The 17,461-nt window shown below is 38.6% G+C and overlaps 1 protein-coding gene across 1 annotated transcript; it reads left to right on the top strand.

Moving 5' to 3' along the window:
- Nucleotides 1-4,566: 4,566 nt before the first annotated feature.
- LOC115676696 (transcription initiation factor IIE subunit alpha) lies at nucleotides 4,567-11,132 on the top strand. Its single transcript, XM_030599656.2, has 10 exons — nucleotides 4,567-4,777; nucleotides 4,958-5,080; nucleotides 5,671-5,791; nucleotides 7,205-7,327; nucleotides 7,491-7,600; nucleotides 7,707-7,890; nucleotides 8,828-9,025; nucleotides 9,687-9,923; nucleotides 10,018-10,213; nucleotides 10,646-11,132. The coding sequence occupies exons 1-10, from the start codon at nucleotides 4,755-4,757 to the stop codon at nucleotides 10,738-10,740; spliced, it is 1,410 nt and encodes a 469-aa protein (XP_030455516.1). The 5' UTR covers nucleotides 4,567-4,754; the 3' UTR covers nucleotides 10,741-11,132.
- The last annotated feature ends 6,329 nt before the right edge of the window (nucleotides 11,133-17,461 follow it).

Consider the following 17,461-nt stretch of genomic DNA (forward strand, 5'->3'; position numbering starts at 1 on the left):
TGGTTGTCAATAATGAAAATATTTTTCATGGGCTAATTATTTCAAATCATTTATTTTCCGCAAAGAGTGCAAGAAAATGTAAAAGTGGGGAAGATTTTTAAATGCTCATAAATATGAGGGAAAATTCCTAATAAGGACCTGAAGTACCCTCATTTTCTCAAATAAGGGCCGAAAGTAGACTTTGTGTCAAATAAATGTCTGAAGTGCCATCATTTTCTCAAGTAAGGGTCTAAAGTAGATTTTGTTTCAAATAAGGGTATGAAGTGGCTATGTTTGTTTCCAAGAATGACCTATCTTTCAATATGGTAAGGGCATTTTCGTCTTTTAACTTTTTTTTTGTCTTTTTTCTTTCTTTTTCTTTTTTCTTTCGAGATGGTAAGCACGGGAAGGGTTGGACGAGGGCCGCCCTCGCCAACAACAGGCGAGGTGACCCTCGCCAACCATGGGTGAAGTCGCCCTCGAAAGCCACAAGTGAGGGCTGGCCTCGCCTGGGCGAGGGTCGCCTTGCCGAGGTGAGACCGGCCTACCTCGATCTGGGCAAGATTCACCTCACCTGTTGCCAACAAGGGTTCCCCGCCCTTCCCGGGCTTCGCCGATAACAAAGAGAAAAACAGAAAAAGGAAAAAAATTAAAATTAAAATTAAAATTGTCTTTGGATGAAAATGCCCTTGCCAGGCCGGAATAAATTCGCTGGCCGGTGACCGACGAGGTCATGCCCTTATTTGAAACTCTCATGACCACTTCAGTCCCTTATTTGAGATTGACATACTACTTCAGGCCCTTATTTGATATAAAGTCCACTTCAGGCTCTTATTTGAGAAAATGATGGCACTTCAAGTTCTTATTTGAAATTTTCCTTAAATATGATAGTATTTTATATTATCATCGTTTGCATTTTCCCTTCCCTTTCTTTTCCTTTTCTATCCTTTCCCTACTAATTTAACGGATAAACATATTTCAGAAAAAAGCTTCATTGGTGCAAATAGATATTCGATATAATGTATTCAGCACAAACGTGCAACCAATTATAAAAATAAATAGTCATTGAAGAGACGAAATTATCTTCATTTTCAATTAAAAATAGTGAGTGAAGGACTCTAGTTGTTAGGTCTTAATGAACATTTTATAAAAAAGAAAAAGAAAAAGATTAATACCACAAAAAAACTCCAAACTGATATAGTTGTAACAAATTTATCCAAATTAATTTTTTAACCATAAAAAATTCTAAATTAGTATGTCTGTGACAACTTTACCCCAAACTAATTTTTTGATCACCAAAAACCAAAAACTGATATATTTATGATAAATTTTACCCTCCGTTAGTTTTTATTAAATTAGACTAATAACACGAAAAACCAGAGACTGGTACTCTCGTGATAAACGGAGAATAAAACCCCAAACTGGTATATCCATCAACAGCCACAGGTCATCTAACTCAGTAATTTGATGTTAAAATTTATCGAAAATTAACGGAAAGTAAATTTATCATAGGTGTATTAGTTTTGGGTTTTTCGTTGTAAGAAAATTAGTTTTGAGCAAATTCATCACAAGTGTATCAATTTAGGATTTTTCATAATATGAACCCTATAAGAAAACAATGTAAACTTAGCATAATTCTACAATCTACCGTTAACACTTGTCATAAAATGTGAAATTTTACTATTCATATATATATATATATATATGAAATTTTACTATTCATATATATATATTTCAACCTAACTGCCGTCAGTGAAATTTCTATAACATCAAGTTTTAGCCTCTTATCCAGTCAAATTATGTAAACTTTGCTTGCATAGAGTCCTTTTAAAAGTGTATAAATTTTAATCACCCCGGGATTTCATGTACTTTAATAATCGTTGGCGCAAAATTAACAAAGGATTTATCAATCAGGTTGCGCTATTTCCACCTTGTATATGACTGAATTCACCCAATTTTCACCAAAAAGACAAAATTGTCCTCAATTATTCAATTGCAATAAAAATGGTGGTCCCAAATTACTTTTCTTATTTTTTAGTTTTTCTATATCTATGTAAGATCTATTTATCATGATTAAGAATTTTACGTGTTTAAAATTTTTAAAATATCCCATGTATATTAAGGGCACTTTTTTTTTTCTATCGTTAGATATTACTTCCATAAAATGTCGTTTCATTGAAAAGAGGGATTTTCAAGAGATAGTTTCTCGATAGACCACAGAGAGAGAGAGAGAGAGAGAGAGAGAGAGAGAGAGAGTTTCTCGCAAATTTGTGATCTCAAATTAATTTACTTTATTTATTTTTTTGGTTTTTCTATATCCATGATCTACTTACATAATTAAGAATTTCACATGTTTAGTTTTTGTTTCTTGTAGATTTTCCATGTATATAAAAAATACTGTGTTTTTTTTTCTATTCTTAGATATTACTTCCAAAAAAATTCATTTCATTAAAAAGAGAAATTTTCAAGAAAACCAGTTCTTTTCTACATCATCGAGCAAATTATGGATAATTATCAAGTAGAGTATAGAACAAATTTGAAATAGACAACTTTTTAACACATTGACTTGTTTATATATTTTTCACTTTTGTTGCGTATATCTCCATCAAACCCCTTCGTATCGATTTTCTTTTACGTATGTGTACAAATAATGGGATGATCACATGAAGCAAAAAAAAAAGAAACCCTTTGAAGATTTTCCATAATAAAATCACAGTAAATACTCCTATGTGAAACTTTTGATGATAAAATTTAATTAAATCAAAACATTGCATAAGATAAGAAATTTTTTGAAAATGCCAGTGAAATATTATTATTTAGATTGACAAAAATTAATATTATCCACGAACTCTTTATGAAAAAATAACAAGATGCCTCATTGTACATAATGTTTTTAGTGTTTTCCTAAATACTATTCTTATGTGCAACATGCTCTGTGTAAAAGCATGTCGTCAATATAGTAAGGAAAAAAGATAACTTTGTTAATATGGTAAATAAAGAGACTTGATATATGTTTTAGACTCACGAAATTAAAAAATAAAAATTTCACCAAAAAATTAAGCTTTTGAGATAAAATAAAACAAATGATCAATAAGTTGTTATAAGATCAATAACGAGCAATAGACTTTTTTCGACCAAAAGAAGAACAATAGACTTTTCAATTGTTTACTGTACGAAAGAATGTCTTTTCTCTTTACTATTGGCGATATGATTTTATACGAAGCATGTAAAGTGTTATAGAAATATCTAAGAATGCACTTTTTTCTAATACACTAAAAACAATGGGTCACGCTTTTTCCATTCATTCTTTTGCCAAAACACTTCTCACCATAATAATCTGACTATATTGCCCTTTGTGAGTGTTGCTTTTTAGCATCCCTCTTCTGCCAATATTTTAAGAAGTGTTGTTACAACTTTTTATGATCTTGTCCTTTTTCTTTTCACTTTTCTTGTCTTCTTCCTTCTCTATGTTCTCTCATGTAATCATTTGCAGAATAGAAAGGTAGAGAAATAAAGACTTTCACACTTGTATAGGCGGAGGAAATTGAATTGGTCCTCAAGACCCCACCTTCTCAAGCCGCATGAGTGAAGGCTCTGTGCTACATGTTTTACGGCAGCAAGAAGATGGTATTTGTGGAGAGTGGCGCATATTGGCGGAGCATGAGGAGGTTGTGCATTTTGCATTTGATGAGCCCAAAAAAGTGGAGTAGTTCGCGCCGATGAGAAAGAAAGAGGAATTGGGAAGGGTAATGGGGAGGCTGAGCGCAGCAGTCATGAGGCATACTCTTCACAAACTGAAACACTTCATCGAAAAACCAGTCTATGCACAAGGAAACAATGCAATTCCCAAAAGCAGCATAATCTTTTTGGCATTTCATTCCCTCCCAAAAGCTGATAATCAATTTTCTCGCTTTCTCCCCAACTGTCGAAATTATCCACTGACCAATTTACTAAATTTCCTCGCAATACATTGAGGTTGAATGAGTCAGATCGATAGCCACAAAGACAGAGGTGGTCAAGGTGGAGGGCTTCGTTGACGTCTTGGTGGCGGCTTGGTGTGGCCCTGCATAGGATATGCAAGCACAATGACGTAACCTTCATGATTTTCCATTTCTGTGTCTCTTGAGATTGAATAGTGTTCGACCAAAAGAATGAGAGAGAATAGAGATTGAAGAAGATTAAGGAAAGTGGACGTGGGAATTACAAAAAGAGAAATAGGAAATCAATAAAAAAGAAAGACAAAAAGATGCTAAAAAGTGAGACTTATAAAAGGCAATATTGTCAGAATACTGTGTTTAGCCGTAGAGGGAGTGGAAAAAACGTATCCCAGAACAAAATATGTGAAATTCTTAATTATGATAACTTGATCCTATATAGAAAAAAAATAGAAAAAAGAAAGGATTGATGCCAATCACTTTAAATTGCAATTGAAAGATTGAAAGCAATAGTCTTTTTAGTGTAAATAGGTTGGATTTAGCCATTTAGGGTGGAAACGGCGCTTGCTCCACCGACCTTCCCGCAATATCCAAGAATTTCAGGGGCTTCCTTGCAATCTTCCCTTCTCTTTATAATGCTTCCCGGAACCATTCGCGTTCAGTCGCAGATCTCTTCCTCTCCAAGAGGAGAAAACGTCACGGAGCGCGAGCTGAACAGGGAACGACCCCGGCAGCCCGAACGAAAGTTAACGAATCATCCAGGATCAAACCCTCTGTTCTTTCGTAATCGATTCGACGAGCACGCTTCGCAGTTTCGCTCTGTGATTGCCTGCCGAAGAGATGAGCATCGAGCCATTCAACAGGTAAAATAATGGGCAAATCCATTGGAAAGCGACGGCGTTTGTCGGGTTTCGAATTCGAAATACTGGACCCCGCGATTCAGTGGGGAAGTTTTTCGGTTCATCGAATTGGGTCTCCTTTGATTGTTGATGGGTTTTGGTTTCTGGGTTGTTTCGCTCCTCACGGTGCTGTGGATGATTTAGGCTGGTGAAGCTCGTGGCTAGAGCGTTCTACGATGATTTTACCACAAAGGGGGAGAATCAGCCGAAGACGGGACGCAGCGACAACCGCGGCATCGTGGTCGTGGTGCTCGACGCCCTCACGAGGTGGGTTTGGCTTATTCATGTTTTGTTTCTTCGGTTCTAGCGAATGGTGAAGAAAGAACGTTGCGTTCGCTCTGGGGAAGTGAATGAATTGGGGAGGGTAGGGTGGGGTGTTTTGATCGATTACAGGAGAATTTGAGGTCAACTGAAGTCAAGTTAAGTCTGAGAGAGAGCAGGATTGAGTTGATTTTGGACATAATGACGGCGGAGCTCAGATTGAGTGCTATACTGTTTTGGCAATCTCAGCGCGCGTTACTTTATTGTTGTCTGGTCAATAATGTCTGTCAATAGTCTTCTTTCGCAAGGATTGAAAGTGTAGAGTGAAGTAGTGGTAAGGCTTTTAATGACCTGCTGTAGCATGGTGTTTATCTGTAAAATCAGTAAGTCGGATTCCGTAAACTGTCCGTCAGACTCTGGTAAAGCACAGATATCTTGTTGCGTGCGAAAGGGCTTACGGAAATTAAATGGTGTTTCTGATTCTGATTTGGTTGGATCTTGTCTCCGTCTTTGCCGAGTGGTGTAAAGTATGGTAGGGTCGGTCGGTGTTTTTCTTTTGCAAGCGTTGGTAATTATTATTCCTGTTTTTGTTATAGACGACAATGGGTTAGAGAGGAGGATTTGGCAAAGGCTTTAAGTTTGCATTCCAAGCAACTAAGACGGACACTTCGATTCTTGGAAGAAGAAAAACTAGTTACGCGAGATCATAGAAGAGAGGTATGAATTTTATTCAACTTTCCTTTTCTCAAGCCTCTAATCTTGGTATATGGTAATAGTCTTGTGAATCATTGTTGGTCCAATATGTTTTAGATATGCTTTACTTATCATTGAAGTTTGTAATCCATTGTGAAGGAAGCATTGAGGATAAGTAGTATTTACATGGATGATCCGTTCAATTGGCTTCGGGTGCATGATTGTTATCCTGTAGTCTATGACTTTTATACCTTATTTCGATAGTAGTTTTTGCAGCAGTTGATTTTCTCTCCGCTATCTTTCAGTTCAACAGGATGTGGCTGTTGCTACTGAACTGATAGAGTGAGGCCAGATAGCATTACTTTATCTGAAGTCATTTGCCTCTTATTACTGTCTTTCCTAGTTAGATAATATGCAAAACTGTAAAGAAAAAGAAAAAGAAAAAGAAAAAAAAGGAGATATCTAAAAGGATTATTTTCTTTCAATTTTGGTTCGCGTTGTTCTTTATAATATGCTTTTGTCTGGAAATAATTTTTTTTGTAGTTTGTTATTAAGTCTTCAAGATAACAGCTGACTGAATTACCGCACTAATATGTCTCCAAATGCTAATTTAATCATAGTTTCTCCTCCACATGAAATGTTTTACTATCTTTTTGATGAACAATGTAGTTTTGTCATATTTTCCTGTATATAGCATCTTTACTTTCCCCAACTATGCAGTCACTTGTCACTTAGTGGGATAGGGATTGGTGGTAGTTGTTGTTGTATGGTCGCTTTGCCAGTTGCTGTCATCTGTGGCATCTCGTATGAAAAACTACCAAATGCTAATCTGTGACAGTTTCTGAATCTAAAATCACTCTGCACTTATGAATAGTATATTCTTCATCTCACTTCAATTTTCAATTGGCTGTTTTTAACACATCTCTTGTATGCCTATTAGATGGATGGAGGTGTCTATTTTGTGTTCTGAAAAATCTATTGCATCCATTGGCAATTTTTTTTTTTTTTGCAGGGGAAGTTGCTTCTGGATTGAACAATCCGTGTTTGACTTATCCTGTGACGGGCATAGTCATAATTTTCTGAAGTTTTGCCTTTTGGAACTCTTTCTTATTTTATGCTATACCGTGCTATTGACAGCTATTTTCTAACACTAATCGAGCCAGTCTAGCTACCTCTGTATTGGTTACTGGAGCTTCGACAATTTTTTTTGGGTTTTCCTTTATGTAAAGGCTTCCTACGATACATAAGGCTACTCATCTCAGTACAGCGTTCATGCTGACATTTAACATTTGAAGTTTGATTCTTGAGTATTCTGGTTCTACTGCGTGTAATATCATTTTTTTTTATTAATATAGTTGTATGCGTGATCTACAAGTGATCTTATAGAACAAAAATCATTATCTTCAGGATTTATTATTGATTCTCATTGTTTCACAGACAGCTAAGGGTGCAAAGATATTTAGCGCTGCAATAGCCGCCACTGGCGATGGTATGGGTAAGGAGGGAGAGGAGAAGATTAAGCTTCACACACACTCATACTGCTGTCTAGATTATTCACAGGTTTGCTCATCAAACTTGATTCCAGTAACCTGAGTGCCAAAACAGGATGGGAGAAAAGAACAGATGTTTATTTACCCTGCTCGAAGGCTTTATTTATTTCCCTTAAGAGAGTTCTATATTCAATCGTCCTTTGCAATTGCCTAATGAAAAAAATGGTTTGCAGATTCATGACGTCGTCAGATACAGATTGCATCGATTGAAGAAGAAGTTAAAGGATGAGCTGGAGAACAAGAACACAGTTCAGGAGTATATATGCCCTAATTGTAGCCGAAGGTTCTCACTGCTGGATTTTTAATTTTTGAAGTTATAGGGGAGTTATCGTGAACATTCTGGATGGTAGCATTTTCGGAAGTCTCAACTTGCCATATTATCTGTCCAGATACACAGCATTGGATGCATTGCGTTTGGTATCTATGGAGGATGAATACTTCCATTGTGAAAGTTGCAATGGGGAGCTTGTGGCAGAGAGTGACAAGCTAGCTGCCCAAGAAGCTGGGGATGGGGATGATAATGCAAGAAGGCGTAGGCGTGAAAAATTAAAGGACACACTTCAGAAAATGGAGGTTGTTATCTTGATATTCTTGTTTAGAGTACTAGTGCCAGTGCTCTATTACTTTGAATGAATTGATTACCTGCAAGTTCTGAGGCACTTTTTATGACAAATAGTTTCCATTGAAAATTAGTGTCTGACTTTTTCATGTCTCGGCTGTAGAGATTAACTGGTTTGCAGTGCCTTCTATGAAGAATTACGGTTCGACTGCATTACTAGTTCTTTTTTCTATTTGTAAAATTTAGAGAAACACAGATCCTACTAAATTGAATTATCTTTGTCATGTGCTTGATGCACCTTCAGTTGTTGAACTTGGTGTATTAACTGTGATTATAGGGCTAATTCTGAATCTGGTATGCCCTTCCAATTGATTCGCATTTCGATATACTTCTAAGAACACTGTTTTTGTATATTTTTAAAACAGCTCTGAGAAATGGCATGTCTACACTGAGAGGGGGATAAGGACTAACATAAGCTAAATCAAAGTCGTAAGAGGTTAGGAGTTGAAGATATTTGCGTTATTATGAGTTTGGTATCTAATTATTCAATGCGAGTCCAATTAGTTTTATGCTTATCTAACCGGATCCTGTTTAGTCGGACACCTTGTTAGTGGAGTTGTAGTCAACAAAATATGTCTTTTAGAGGTGAAATATATGCCAAGATGGACCTATACACATTAACCATGAAATTATATTGGATGATAATTAATTGGAGTGAAGCTCTTCCTTATTGTGGCAAGTTTTCTCACACTTATCTGTAGCAGTGGCATGCGCCTTGAAACTTCTTATAGTGTTTTGTTTACATGATCTTGGTTAAATTTTGATGATTCAAGTTTGATTATTTCTATGGTCGAAGAGTGATGGTTAATGCTGATTGTTTCTTGTTTTTTGTACTTAAGTATAAATCCTCTAGAACCCTTCCTCATATTGAAGTCACTGAGGTGACTCCAGGTACAGTTGAAGCCACTGATGGATCAACTCAGCAGAGTCAAAGATCTGCAAGTTCCAGAATTTGGAAGTCTTCAAGCATGGGAAGCTCGTGTACATGCTGTTGGTCGTGCAGGAAATGGTGATGCTGGTGCTAATGATGGCTCTAAATCCTCCCAAGGATATGGTGGAACGCCAATGCCATTTCTTGGTGACACAAAGGTTGTTTACTTCTCGGTGCTTTTTCCTTTTTCGATATTGAAAATGGGCTCTTAGAGCATGTAGTTGTCCATTTTTTTTTAACTGCAGCTCTGAGCTATCTTCATCGTGTGTCTTTGGCCCGAAATTGTTACACCAGTCTGTCTATAACAGATAATTAATATTCGGTGCTTAGCCTCTTATTAATTCTTGTTAAATGCTATAAACTAACTAAATGAGAGATTTTTATGTAGAACCTCTTTTACCAACCTACTTGGGTAATTCAGAACTTGGCCTGCTTAAAAGTTTGACGGAGGATAGATCTATGCCATGCATGTATGAGTTAACTCATCACTTGAGCACCATTTTGCCTTTTCTTCGGCTATATCTCATTTGGAATCTAAGTTTTGGTCAATGTTTTGGGCGTAAGCTTCTGATTATGCCTTTGTGGGTCATCAAGTCGTTTTTCACTATTTATAAGCAATCTAGTTCTTACTTACTTGTGGAATTATTCTTATAATTTTGCCAGGCCAATCATTATTGCGTATTTTTTATCTAACTGGATCTGCATGCAACTGTATTCTGGTGATAATGTGGAAGATTAACCATATGCGTTTTTGTTTTTTTATACTTTACCAGCTCAATGCAATTATTCATATTATGACTTATGGACTGAACTTGGCAGGTTGAAGTTTCCTTTGCTGGTCTTGAGGGGAAGGAAGAGGATGTCAAATCTGAAGCAGCTGCCAGTACACCTCTGAAAGTTTTACCACCGTGGATGATTAAGCAAGGAATGAACCTTACCAAAGAACAGCGTGGAGAGGCTGGGGAGGAATCAAAGATGGAGAGTACTTCGACGTCCTCTCAGTTGTCAGATGACAAGAAATCGACTGTCCAGAGCGATGATAAGAAGAGCTTACAGGTTTGTGCGGTTTTAAATCACCCATTACATTTTACAGTATTATAGTTGTTGTCATTGTCTCAAGACTGTGTTGAACCTAACTATCTCTATCCAGGATGAGTATATAAAAGCATACTATGCTGCTCTCCTCAAGAAACAGCAGGAACTGGAAGAATCTGCAAAGAAGCAACAGCAGCTATCTGATTCAAATATCGCCAATGGTCATTCTGATACGCCTTCCTCCCGTCAAGTGGGCATGAAGGCTAAACGTGATCCTGAGGATGATGTTTGGGAAGAGGCTCAATATGCAGGTGAGTGGTTGGCCTATCATTCTTTCAATTTCTGTGCCTTCATAGGCTACTGCTGGGTTTAAGCATCTAAAGTAAGGGAAAAAGATAGCTGCTCAATTTGAGCCACATAAAAAGACTAATTTAGGTTAAACTGATATCAAATCGAGTTGATACCTTCCGAAAGCTAAGAAATTGTTCCTGTGCAAATCGTGCTGTATTTCCAACTCATAAATATGATTGGTAGATCTGCATGCTTTATGAATTCTAGCATCAGCATGGATATTAATCTATGTGATGATATTTCCCTTGTGATCGCTTCTCAGTGAAAGTGGTGCAGTTAAAGTCCTTTCTAGGGTTTTTGGTGGTGAACTTTGATTAAGGTCCCACCTTTATAACTGACTCAGGTTTCATTTGTTTCAACTATGGATGTGCTTCTGTTTCGTGTCAACACAGGAAATACAAGTGAGGGTTATAAGGTCGGCGACTTGAATGTTCAAGCAGATGAGTCGGGTGAGGACGACGACGATGTGGACTGGGAGGAAGGTTGAGAAGGCCATCCCTCCTTTTCTTGGCTAGTAAACTCAAGGTGGTGCGATCCCATGAAGTGTTGTACTCTTGTACCCACATTAGTTTTCTGAAGATCTGACAAGATTCGTTTGGTGGAGAGATGTTATACAGTCATTGCATTCATTATGCTGCTCAGGAGTCTTGAAATCTAGCTCGACTCGCGGCATGGACAATATATATTACATCCCCTCATTTTACCAAACAACAGGAGAAATGTATGATCTCGATTTTGATTCCCTTTTCTGATGTATCGAACTTCTCGATATACCCGGATTATGGAAGTGTCGACCATTTAAGACTAACCACAGAAAGAATGGAGTCCCAGTCCCGGTTCTTCCTGTTCAAATTAAGGCATGTTCGATCTGGCTTTTCATGTTTTGGTGCCAAATGCAAAGATGGGTGTGTGCTTGTGTAGTGGGCGGTTGACTTTTCTTTCCGAAGTTGGTCACGCAATGATTCCACACAATTTCTCTCGATGTGGCCAACCACTCCATTTGACATTTCATGTTAGAAGAAGCTCTTTCCATCGGTGGTGGTGGTGGTGGGGGTTGTCCCAATGCAAATCGCGCACTTTGCCGACCGAGTCAACTCGGTCTCCCACGTGCAGTTCATTGCCGACTCGCCATTAACAACTATTTCTACCCCATCAAGGACCTTCTCGATGCTTGATAATCTGCCTTTCGCATCCGCACGATACGGCCATCGAGGGAGAGATGAGTACCCGATTTCAACCGTGTTAGCTTAAACCGGGGGAAAAAAGTGTGTGCGAAAGAGGAAGAGTCTGAACGAAGCAAGTGATACCTCCCATGCAAAATAACGTGCCCCAACACATTCATAGGCGAACACCAAACACCCCTACATCTATTATAAAAATTGTGGTCAAGACCGCGTTGTGAAACCCTTTTATTTTTATAAGCCGATGCTCTTGTACTTCGGGACTCTCTCGTCGACTCCGATCTGGAATCCCGATTGGCAAAGTTGTACTGTGGTTTGAAACTTTCGAATCGCGTCGAGAGAGTACACGCTTCGGATCCGGAATCCCGATTGGCAAAGTTGTACTGTGGTTTGAAACTTTTGAATCGCGTCGAGAGAGTACACACTTCGTCTTCTACGGAGCTCGTGTGTAGGGTTGCTTCCTAGAGCGAAATAAGCTTTCGTGAAATTAAGGAGTTTTCTTGTGCATGCACATAGATACATACCTAAGATCAAAGACTTGGCTTTGATTCTCTGTTTTTCCAACTCGAGACGGCAAAAGTCTCGTATTAGGATCCTGTCTCCTTCCTTCAAAATCACTCTTCCCCTTGCTTCTAATGAGTTCACATCACCAAGCCTGTGCGCACGAAAACGCTCCGCATATGACAACTTCGCATCATGCCCTAATTTTTCAAAAGTTCACGAGAGATTTCTAAGTTTTGCCTTCCTAATTACATCCATGTCCCTCCTCAATTTTCGTTTCTTATTCTTCTTTTTCAAAATCAAATGTGGGGAAGAAAACTGACCAAATTGCCGAATTTTAGGTACTTTTGTTTCCAAAGTACAGCATTTTTATATGATAGGTCTCCATAGCTAGCTTTGGTACAGCAATGTCACCTACTTGACACTCAAACTATATCTGTATTCTTCCCTTATAATAAATCACATCATATATAAATAAAAATTATTATGTTCTCGGTCTTCCCAATATATAAATCAAGGTTTGACATTCTACCACCGATTAAATGCGCTCCACTGCAATTCCTTGAACGTAAAGCAAGATTCGTTGGAAGGATTGTCGACATTTCCTTGCTCCCTCTCCGCATCATTTGGACCTCATTACTCTCTCTCTCTCTCTCTTCTGAACAATTTTTAACACAAAGGGTGAGTTAAAACCTCAGAGTCTCATGGAAGCAAGCACACTCCCATGTCAACCCATCTCCACCATCTCGTAAGCTAGAGTCTAGCTCATTCAAGCTGTCAATTTTGAGCTTCCACATATAGCTCTCTCTCCCTCTCTCTCTCTCTCTCTATACACACAAGCTTCTTCTTCTTCTTGTTATTCTTCTTCTTCTTCTTCTTCATCTCTCTCTGGCTTCACCATTCCATATCTCTCCCCCAGCCCCATGCATGCTCTCTCCTGCCACCTCCCTTTCTCCCTCCCCCACCATGAAGCTCCCAAGACCCCCACACATACATAAAGCCATTCTTTGCCTCTCCCTCCTCTTCCTCTTCTTCTTCTTCTTCCATGGTTGGTGCAATTTTTTCTCCCGCTGTAGCGATAGCGCCCGACCCGACAACCAATTGAGCTGGAGCAACAGGAGAGCGCTGGCCAGCAAGTACGATTTCACGCCATACCTCCGCCACCGCCCCCATCAACGGCATCACCGCCATCGTCGTCATCAGAGAGGGCATGCGTCCGCGGTGCCCGGGCCGCCCGACCCGCTTTTCGGGTCGGACAAGCGCCTCGTCCCGTCTGGTCCAAACCCATTGCACCATTGAGAGAGGTTCTTCCATATGTACTATTCAAATGTTGTTGTAATCAATTCTAGTCATCTCTGTTCATTCTTGGCCAAAGAAATTCTATGAAAGAAAAGCATATGTGCAGCAAACCCTTATTTTTTTAGCTCTTTTTTTTTTTAATGTTTCTTTGCAAAAAAATTTCCCCTTCACGATGACTAGAAGGTGAGTATGGAGATGACCCTCGATTTTGATCCCTGGTGTTGTCAAAATATTAGAAATATCTGCTTCAATATCATAATAGCTATCATCATTTCTTGATGGCCATCATCTAGCACGTCTTGATTTTCTTTTACCTACTTATCAGCTTCGGTTCCTGCAACTCCTCACTGATTCATATGCGCACTACATGCATCTCCAAGATCATTCTGAGAATACTTTATTCAAATAATAACTCTATGCCAAAGAAGATGACAGATGTCTTGCATTAAAAAACAAAACGATGTACGTGGTTGAGAGGGCACGGCATTTCAAGAGATGCGGAAATATAGAAACGAAGCTGAATGGTGGTAATCTCACAGAAGCTCCTTCCCCATGTTGCCAAGCCTACAAAAAAAGGGTTGACTTTGCTTTTGTTGTGGCCAATCGGAGTGCTGTATTGCCGAGGAACTTCTGAAGGAAAACCACCCATTTGATAATATATTTTTTATACTTTTTGCTTCACCTTTCAGCTAGCATTGGATCCTACGATCCTCCCGAGGCGTTTTCAAAACCAAACCATGGAGAAAATATTGTGTACCCCTAGTGACATGGCGTTTGTTGTACTGATAATCCCCAGCTTTACATCATTTCAACATCAAATTTGGTGTTAGTGCTCTGATAATGTCAAACTATTGCTTTTCTTAAGCAGATTTTCATGTCGATTGTGAATCGAAGTGATGTCTTATTGGGGGTCTCTTTGGGGCAACGCTTGATCAGTCTTTCAAAGGGGAAGTTCATCTTCATGGTTGAAACTCAGATATCTGCACTGTTATGGTTCTTGACTTTCACTGCCTCATTATTGGTGCAACTGTGGGTTAGATTACCAGTTTGACTCACAAAACGTTAGTGGCGACACCACTTTGGACACCACTTTGGATCATTCCCTCCTTTAGATAGAATGATTGCCGGAAGATTCCATGAAGAAAATATAGAGATGGAAGAGATTCTAAAATTTTATTTGGCTCGATGTAACTTTTCCTGTTCAAGAAAGTATTCCATGTCGTTTAAGAATACTGCAAAATGCTACATCTTGTGTTTTTGGTACTATCTTGCATCAAGCTGCATTTTTCGATTTGGGTGAGATAGTTTTTCGAAAAAAATAGCTGTGAAATGCTAAAATAATAATAGACCCGATTATCGAGCGGGCATCTCGACGGTTTTCCTTCTTTTAAGCCGGATTGACCCAAAGGGCAAAATGAGCGGGTCAGGGCAAGCCATTCTCTTCTTAGACCGGTCTGTGTCCGAGTTTGTCCAAATCCGATGAACCTTATATACAAAACTTAAAGGGAAAATTTCATTTTACCCCCCTCAACTTTCGGGTTTGGTGCATGATGAACCTCGAGTTTTAAAAAAAAAAATCATTTTACTCCCTTAAACTTGCTTTTTTATACTCATTAAAAAAGGACATTTGATGCAATATCAAAGAAAAAAGTCGCACTTTACCCCTTGAAAAGCATACACATGCAAAATCTGTCACTGACCACGCTTGGGTAAGGATCTTTTTGGATCTAGTCAGGCCCCGATCCGCTCCTCGGCCGATCTACTATGCAGGTGATGCAATTCATCGAACGCTTCGAACAAGCGGTAGCTACCCATTTTGACAGGTATAGCCTAAGCACCCAGAAAGCACACTCGTTGTTATAACCCCCAGGCATTCAAAATACCAATGATGCACCATCAAAGCAGAGCTCAAACTGTATGTACAGAAGTCGAAATGTGAGACGTTTCAGCCAGTGAAGATCCCAACTGACAGTAGAGTCTAATCATTATTCACTGAATTAGCTGATCTCTTACCCAGATTAGCTTTACTGCAAGCAATTTCAGAGCAGAACATCCAGTTAATCACGAAGAAAGAGGACTGTTTTTGCATCTGCAAATCTTGAAGCATAGATCCAAAAACAAGTAGAAGTGGAAACAATACAGGCTTCACCGTTCTTCTGCGGGCGTGGGCCGGTAGTTCGACCTAGTTGGGCAGGCTTCTTACTTGGGCTTGTGGCCCAATACTAAACTTTTCGGGTCTGCTAATCTTTTAGGTTTTAGGTGGCGTCAAAATGTGTCATAAACCAATTTCTTAATTCATAAATAATAGGTTGAAAGAGAAAATGAAAAACATTTGTATCAGGAGCAGATAATGATTCGTGACGTAGTTTACCCCCCGAAGAGAGAATTCCCAGATAGAGAAGTTAATGAAAAGGCCACTTTCATTCATCACGCAGAAGTCATTATCCACGAGAGGAAGCAATGCGAATCTTGGCCCTTTTTGGCCTTTCGAACGTTCACGCAAAGGCCGCTTTCATGCATTGGTAATGAGTGAGCGAGAGAGCGAGCGTGCGATGGATGCGAGAATCAGTCCGACATAATTGCATACATCATCGTCCGTGATCATCTCATTTTAATAATAATGATAATAATTGGTTCATTGAGGTCCGAATGCTCTCCGGATCAAGAGCTGACTTCTCATGCATGTTGTAAAAATTTGAATGGCTTCGAATCAAGAGAGCAATCAAGTCGGACTTTGAGGCGTGATATCACTTTCCTTAAGGATTTATTTGCCCCACAATTGTTGCTAATGGTCACCGGCAAAAATCCTCCAGGGATACAACAAAAGTCTCAAAATGAGAATACTAGATAGCAATTCTAGTATTTCTCCAGGATCTCTCTAGGAAACAATTGAAAATGATGGCTGTAGTTTTTTCGAAAGAAGACTTGAATTTTCCTTCTTGCCAAAAACTGACATATATAGAAATCGGTCTTCATAGGCAACTCTTCACGAAAGGTTGCAAAGCTAACAAAGATATTCCTTCGGAAGAAGTTGCAAACTGAACAAATGCAACCCTTCGGAAAAGGTTGAAAACTGAACAAGTATAATCTCCAAAAGTTGTCTTGAAAAGACACATGTAAAATTCGGAATAAAATAAAATAAAAATATATATAAATAAAATTCCGAATTTTCATACTTTCGAAAATTATTTAATAAACAAAAAACAACCTTTCAACTAATAAAGATTAAGGAGATAACCTTACGAAATAAAATAAAAAATAAAGGGATTAGAGCTAATTAAACCGCGGCCGCGCAAGCGTGCAAAGTGCTAAGTGCGCCTAATAATCGCGCAATTATTCGCGCACCCGCACGCGAGTATTGTGTGGACTAGCACACACCCCATTGTCTTCACTCTAAGGAGTAAGAAGACACTCACAGTTATAAAATGGCCCACTTACCCAAAACTTTCCTATGTGGGATAAAGGAAAAAAGCATTGTTTTGTTTGTTTTACAAACAAACATCCAACAATACATTCCAAAGAAAACTTTTAAATAATCTTTGGCAAAGGGCAGGAAGCACGACTTGTATAAATCGACCTCCCTCGAAACCGAAAGGTTCTATAGGCGCCGTGAATAAACCCGTCAAAATACCCATAAATAATAGGCCGAGTTGTTATATGGGTTAGTTATATTCGGTAAATGGATCATAAATGGATTAAAACATAATATGAATGTTAAATGGATCATAAATGGGTTTACAACTTACTTAAATCTAACCGACCTTTCTTCATTTTCTCTCGTCTTCTCTCAATTTCGCGCTCACTCACTCCAACTCTCACCTCAGTTTGGATATGAGTTTTCCTAAATTATGTTAAATATAAAAATGTTTTAGCAATTTGAATGACGCGTGATGATTAATTTGAATGGACAGAAAAACAGTATCCAGGCTTAAAACGTGTTCAACCGATGTCAGAGAAGCTTCTCGTTCCAAAACAACCCTCGGTGCTCAAACTCAATCTGCAATCCTAATTCCACTCACCACGCGTGCGAACAACCAGGTTCATTATATTAATGTGATGATTTAAGTGCGATCGTATAGGTAAATCACCAACCACAAACCCAATGACGAAATTTTTTTGTTTTTATTTTAATTTTTTCCAACATTGAACTCGGAGCGGGAATGGAAAGGCAAAAAGAGTTCAATTTAACATCATTGCACCACTTTTGATGGCTTCGGGCTTAGTCCC

The sequence above is a fragment of the Syzygium oleosum genome, unplaced genomic scaffold (assembly GCF_021117445.2).
Source record: "Syzygium oleosum isolate NSW1041296 unplaced genomic scaffold, Sole_v2.1 Sole_v2.17, whole genome shotgun sequence".
Classification (NCBI taxonomy): Eukaryota; Viridiplantae; Streptophyta; class Magnoliopsida; order Myrtales; family Myrtaceae; genus Syzygium; species Syzygium oleosum.

Bases quoted from the DNA above. Each gene is read 5' to 3' on its own strand.
- LOC115676696 (XM_030599656.2), top strand. From the start codon at position 4,755: ATGAGCATCGAGCCATTCAACAG. The intron at 5,792-7,204 runs GTATGAATTTTA...ATTGTTTCACAG, and splicing joins CGCGAGATCATAGAAGAGAG to ACAGCTAAGGGTGCAAAGAT. The intron at 7,328-7,490 runs GTTTGCTCATCA...AATGGTTTGCAG, and splicing joins GCTGTCTAGATTATTCACAG to ATTCATGACGTCGTCAGATA.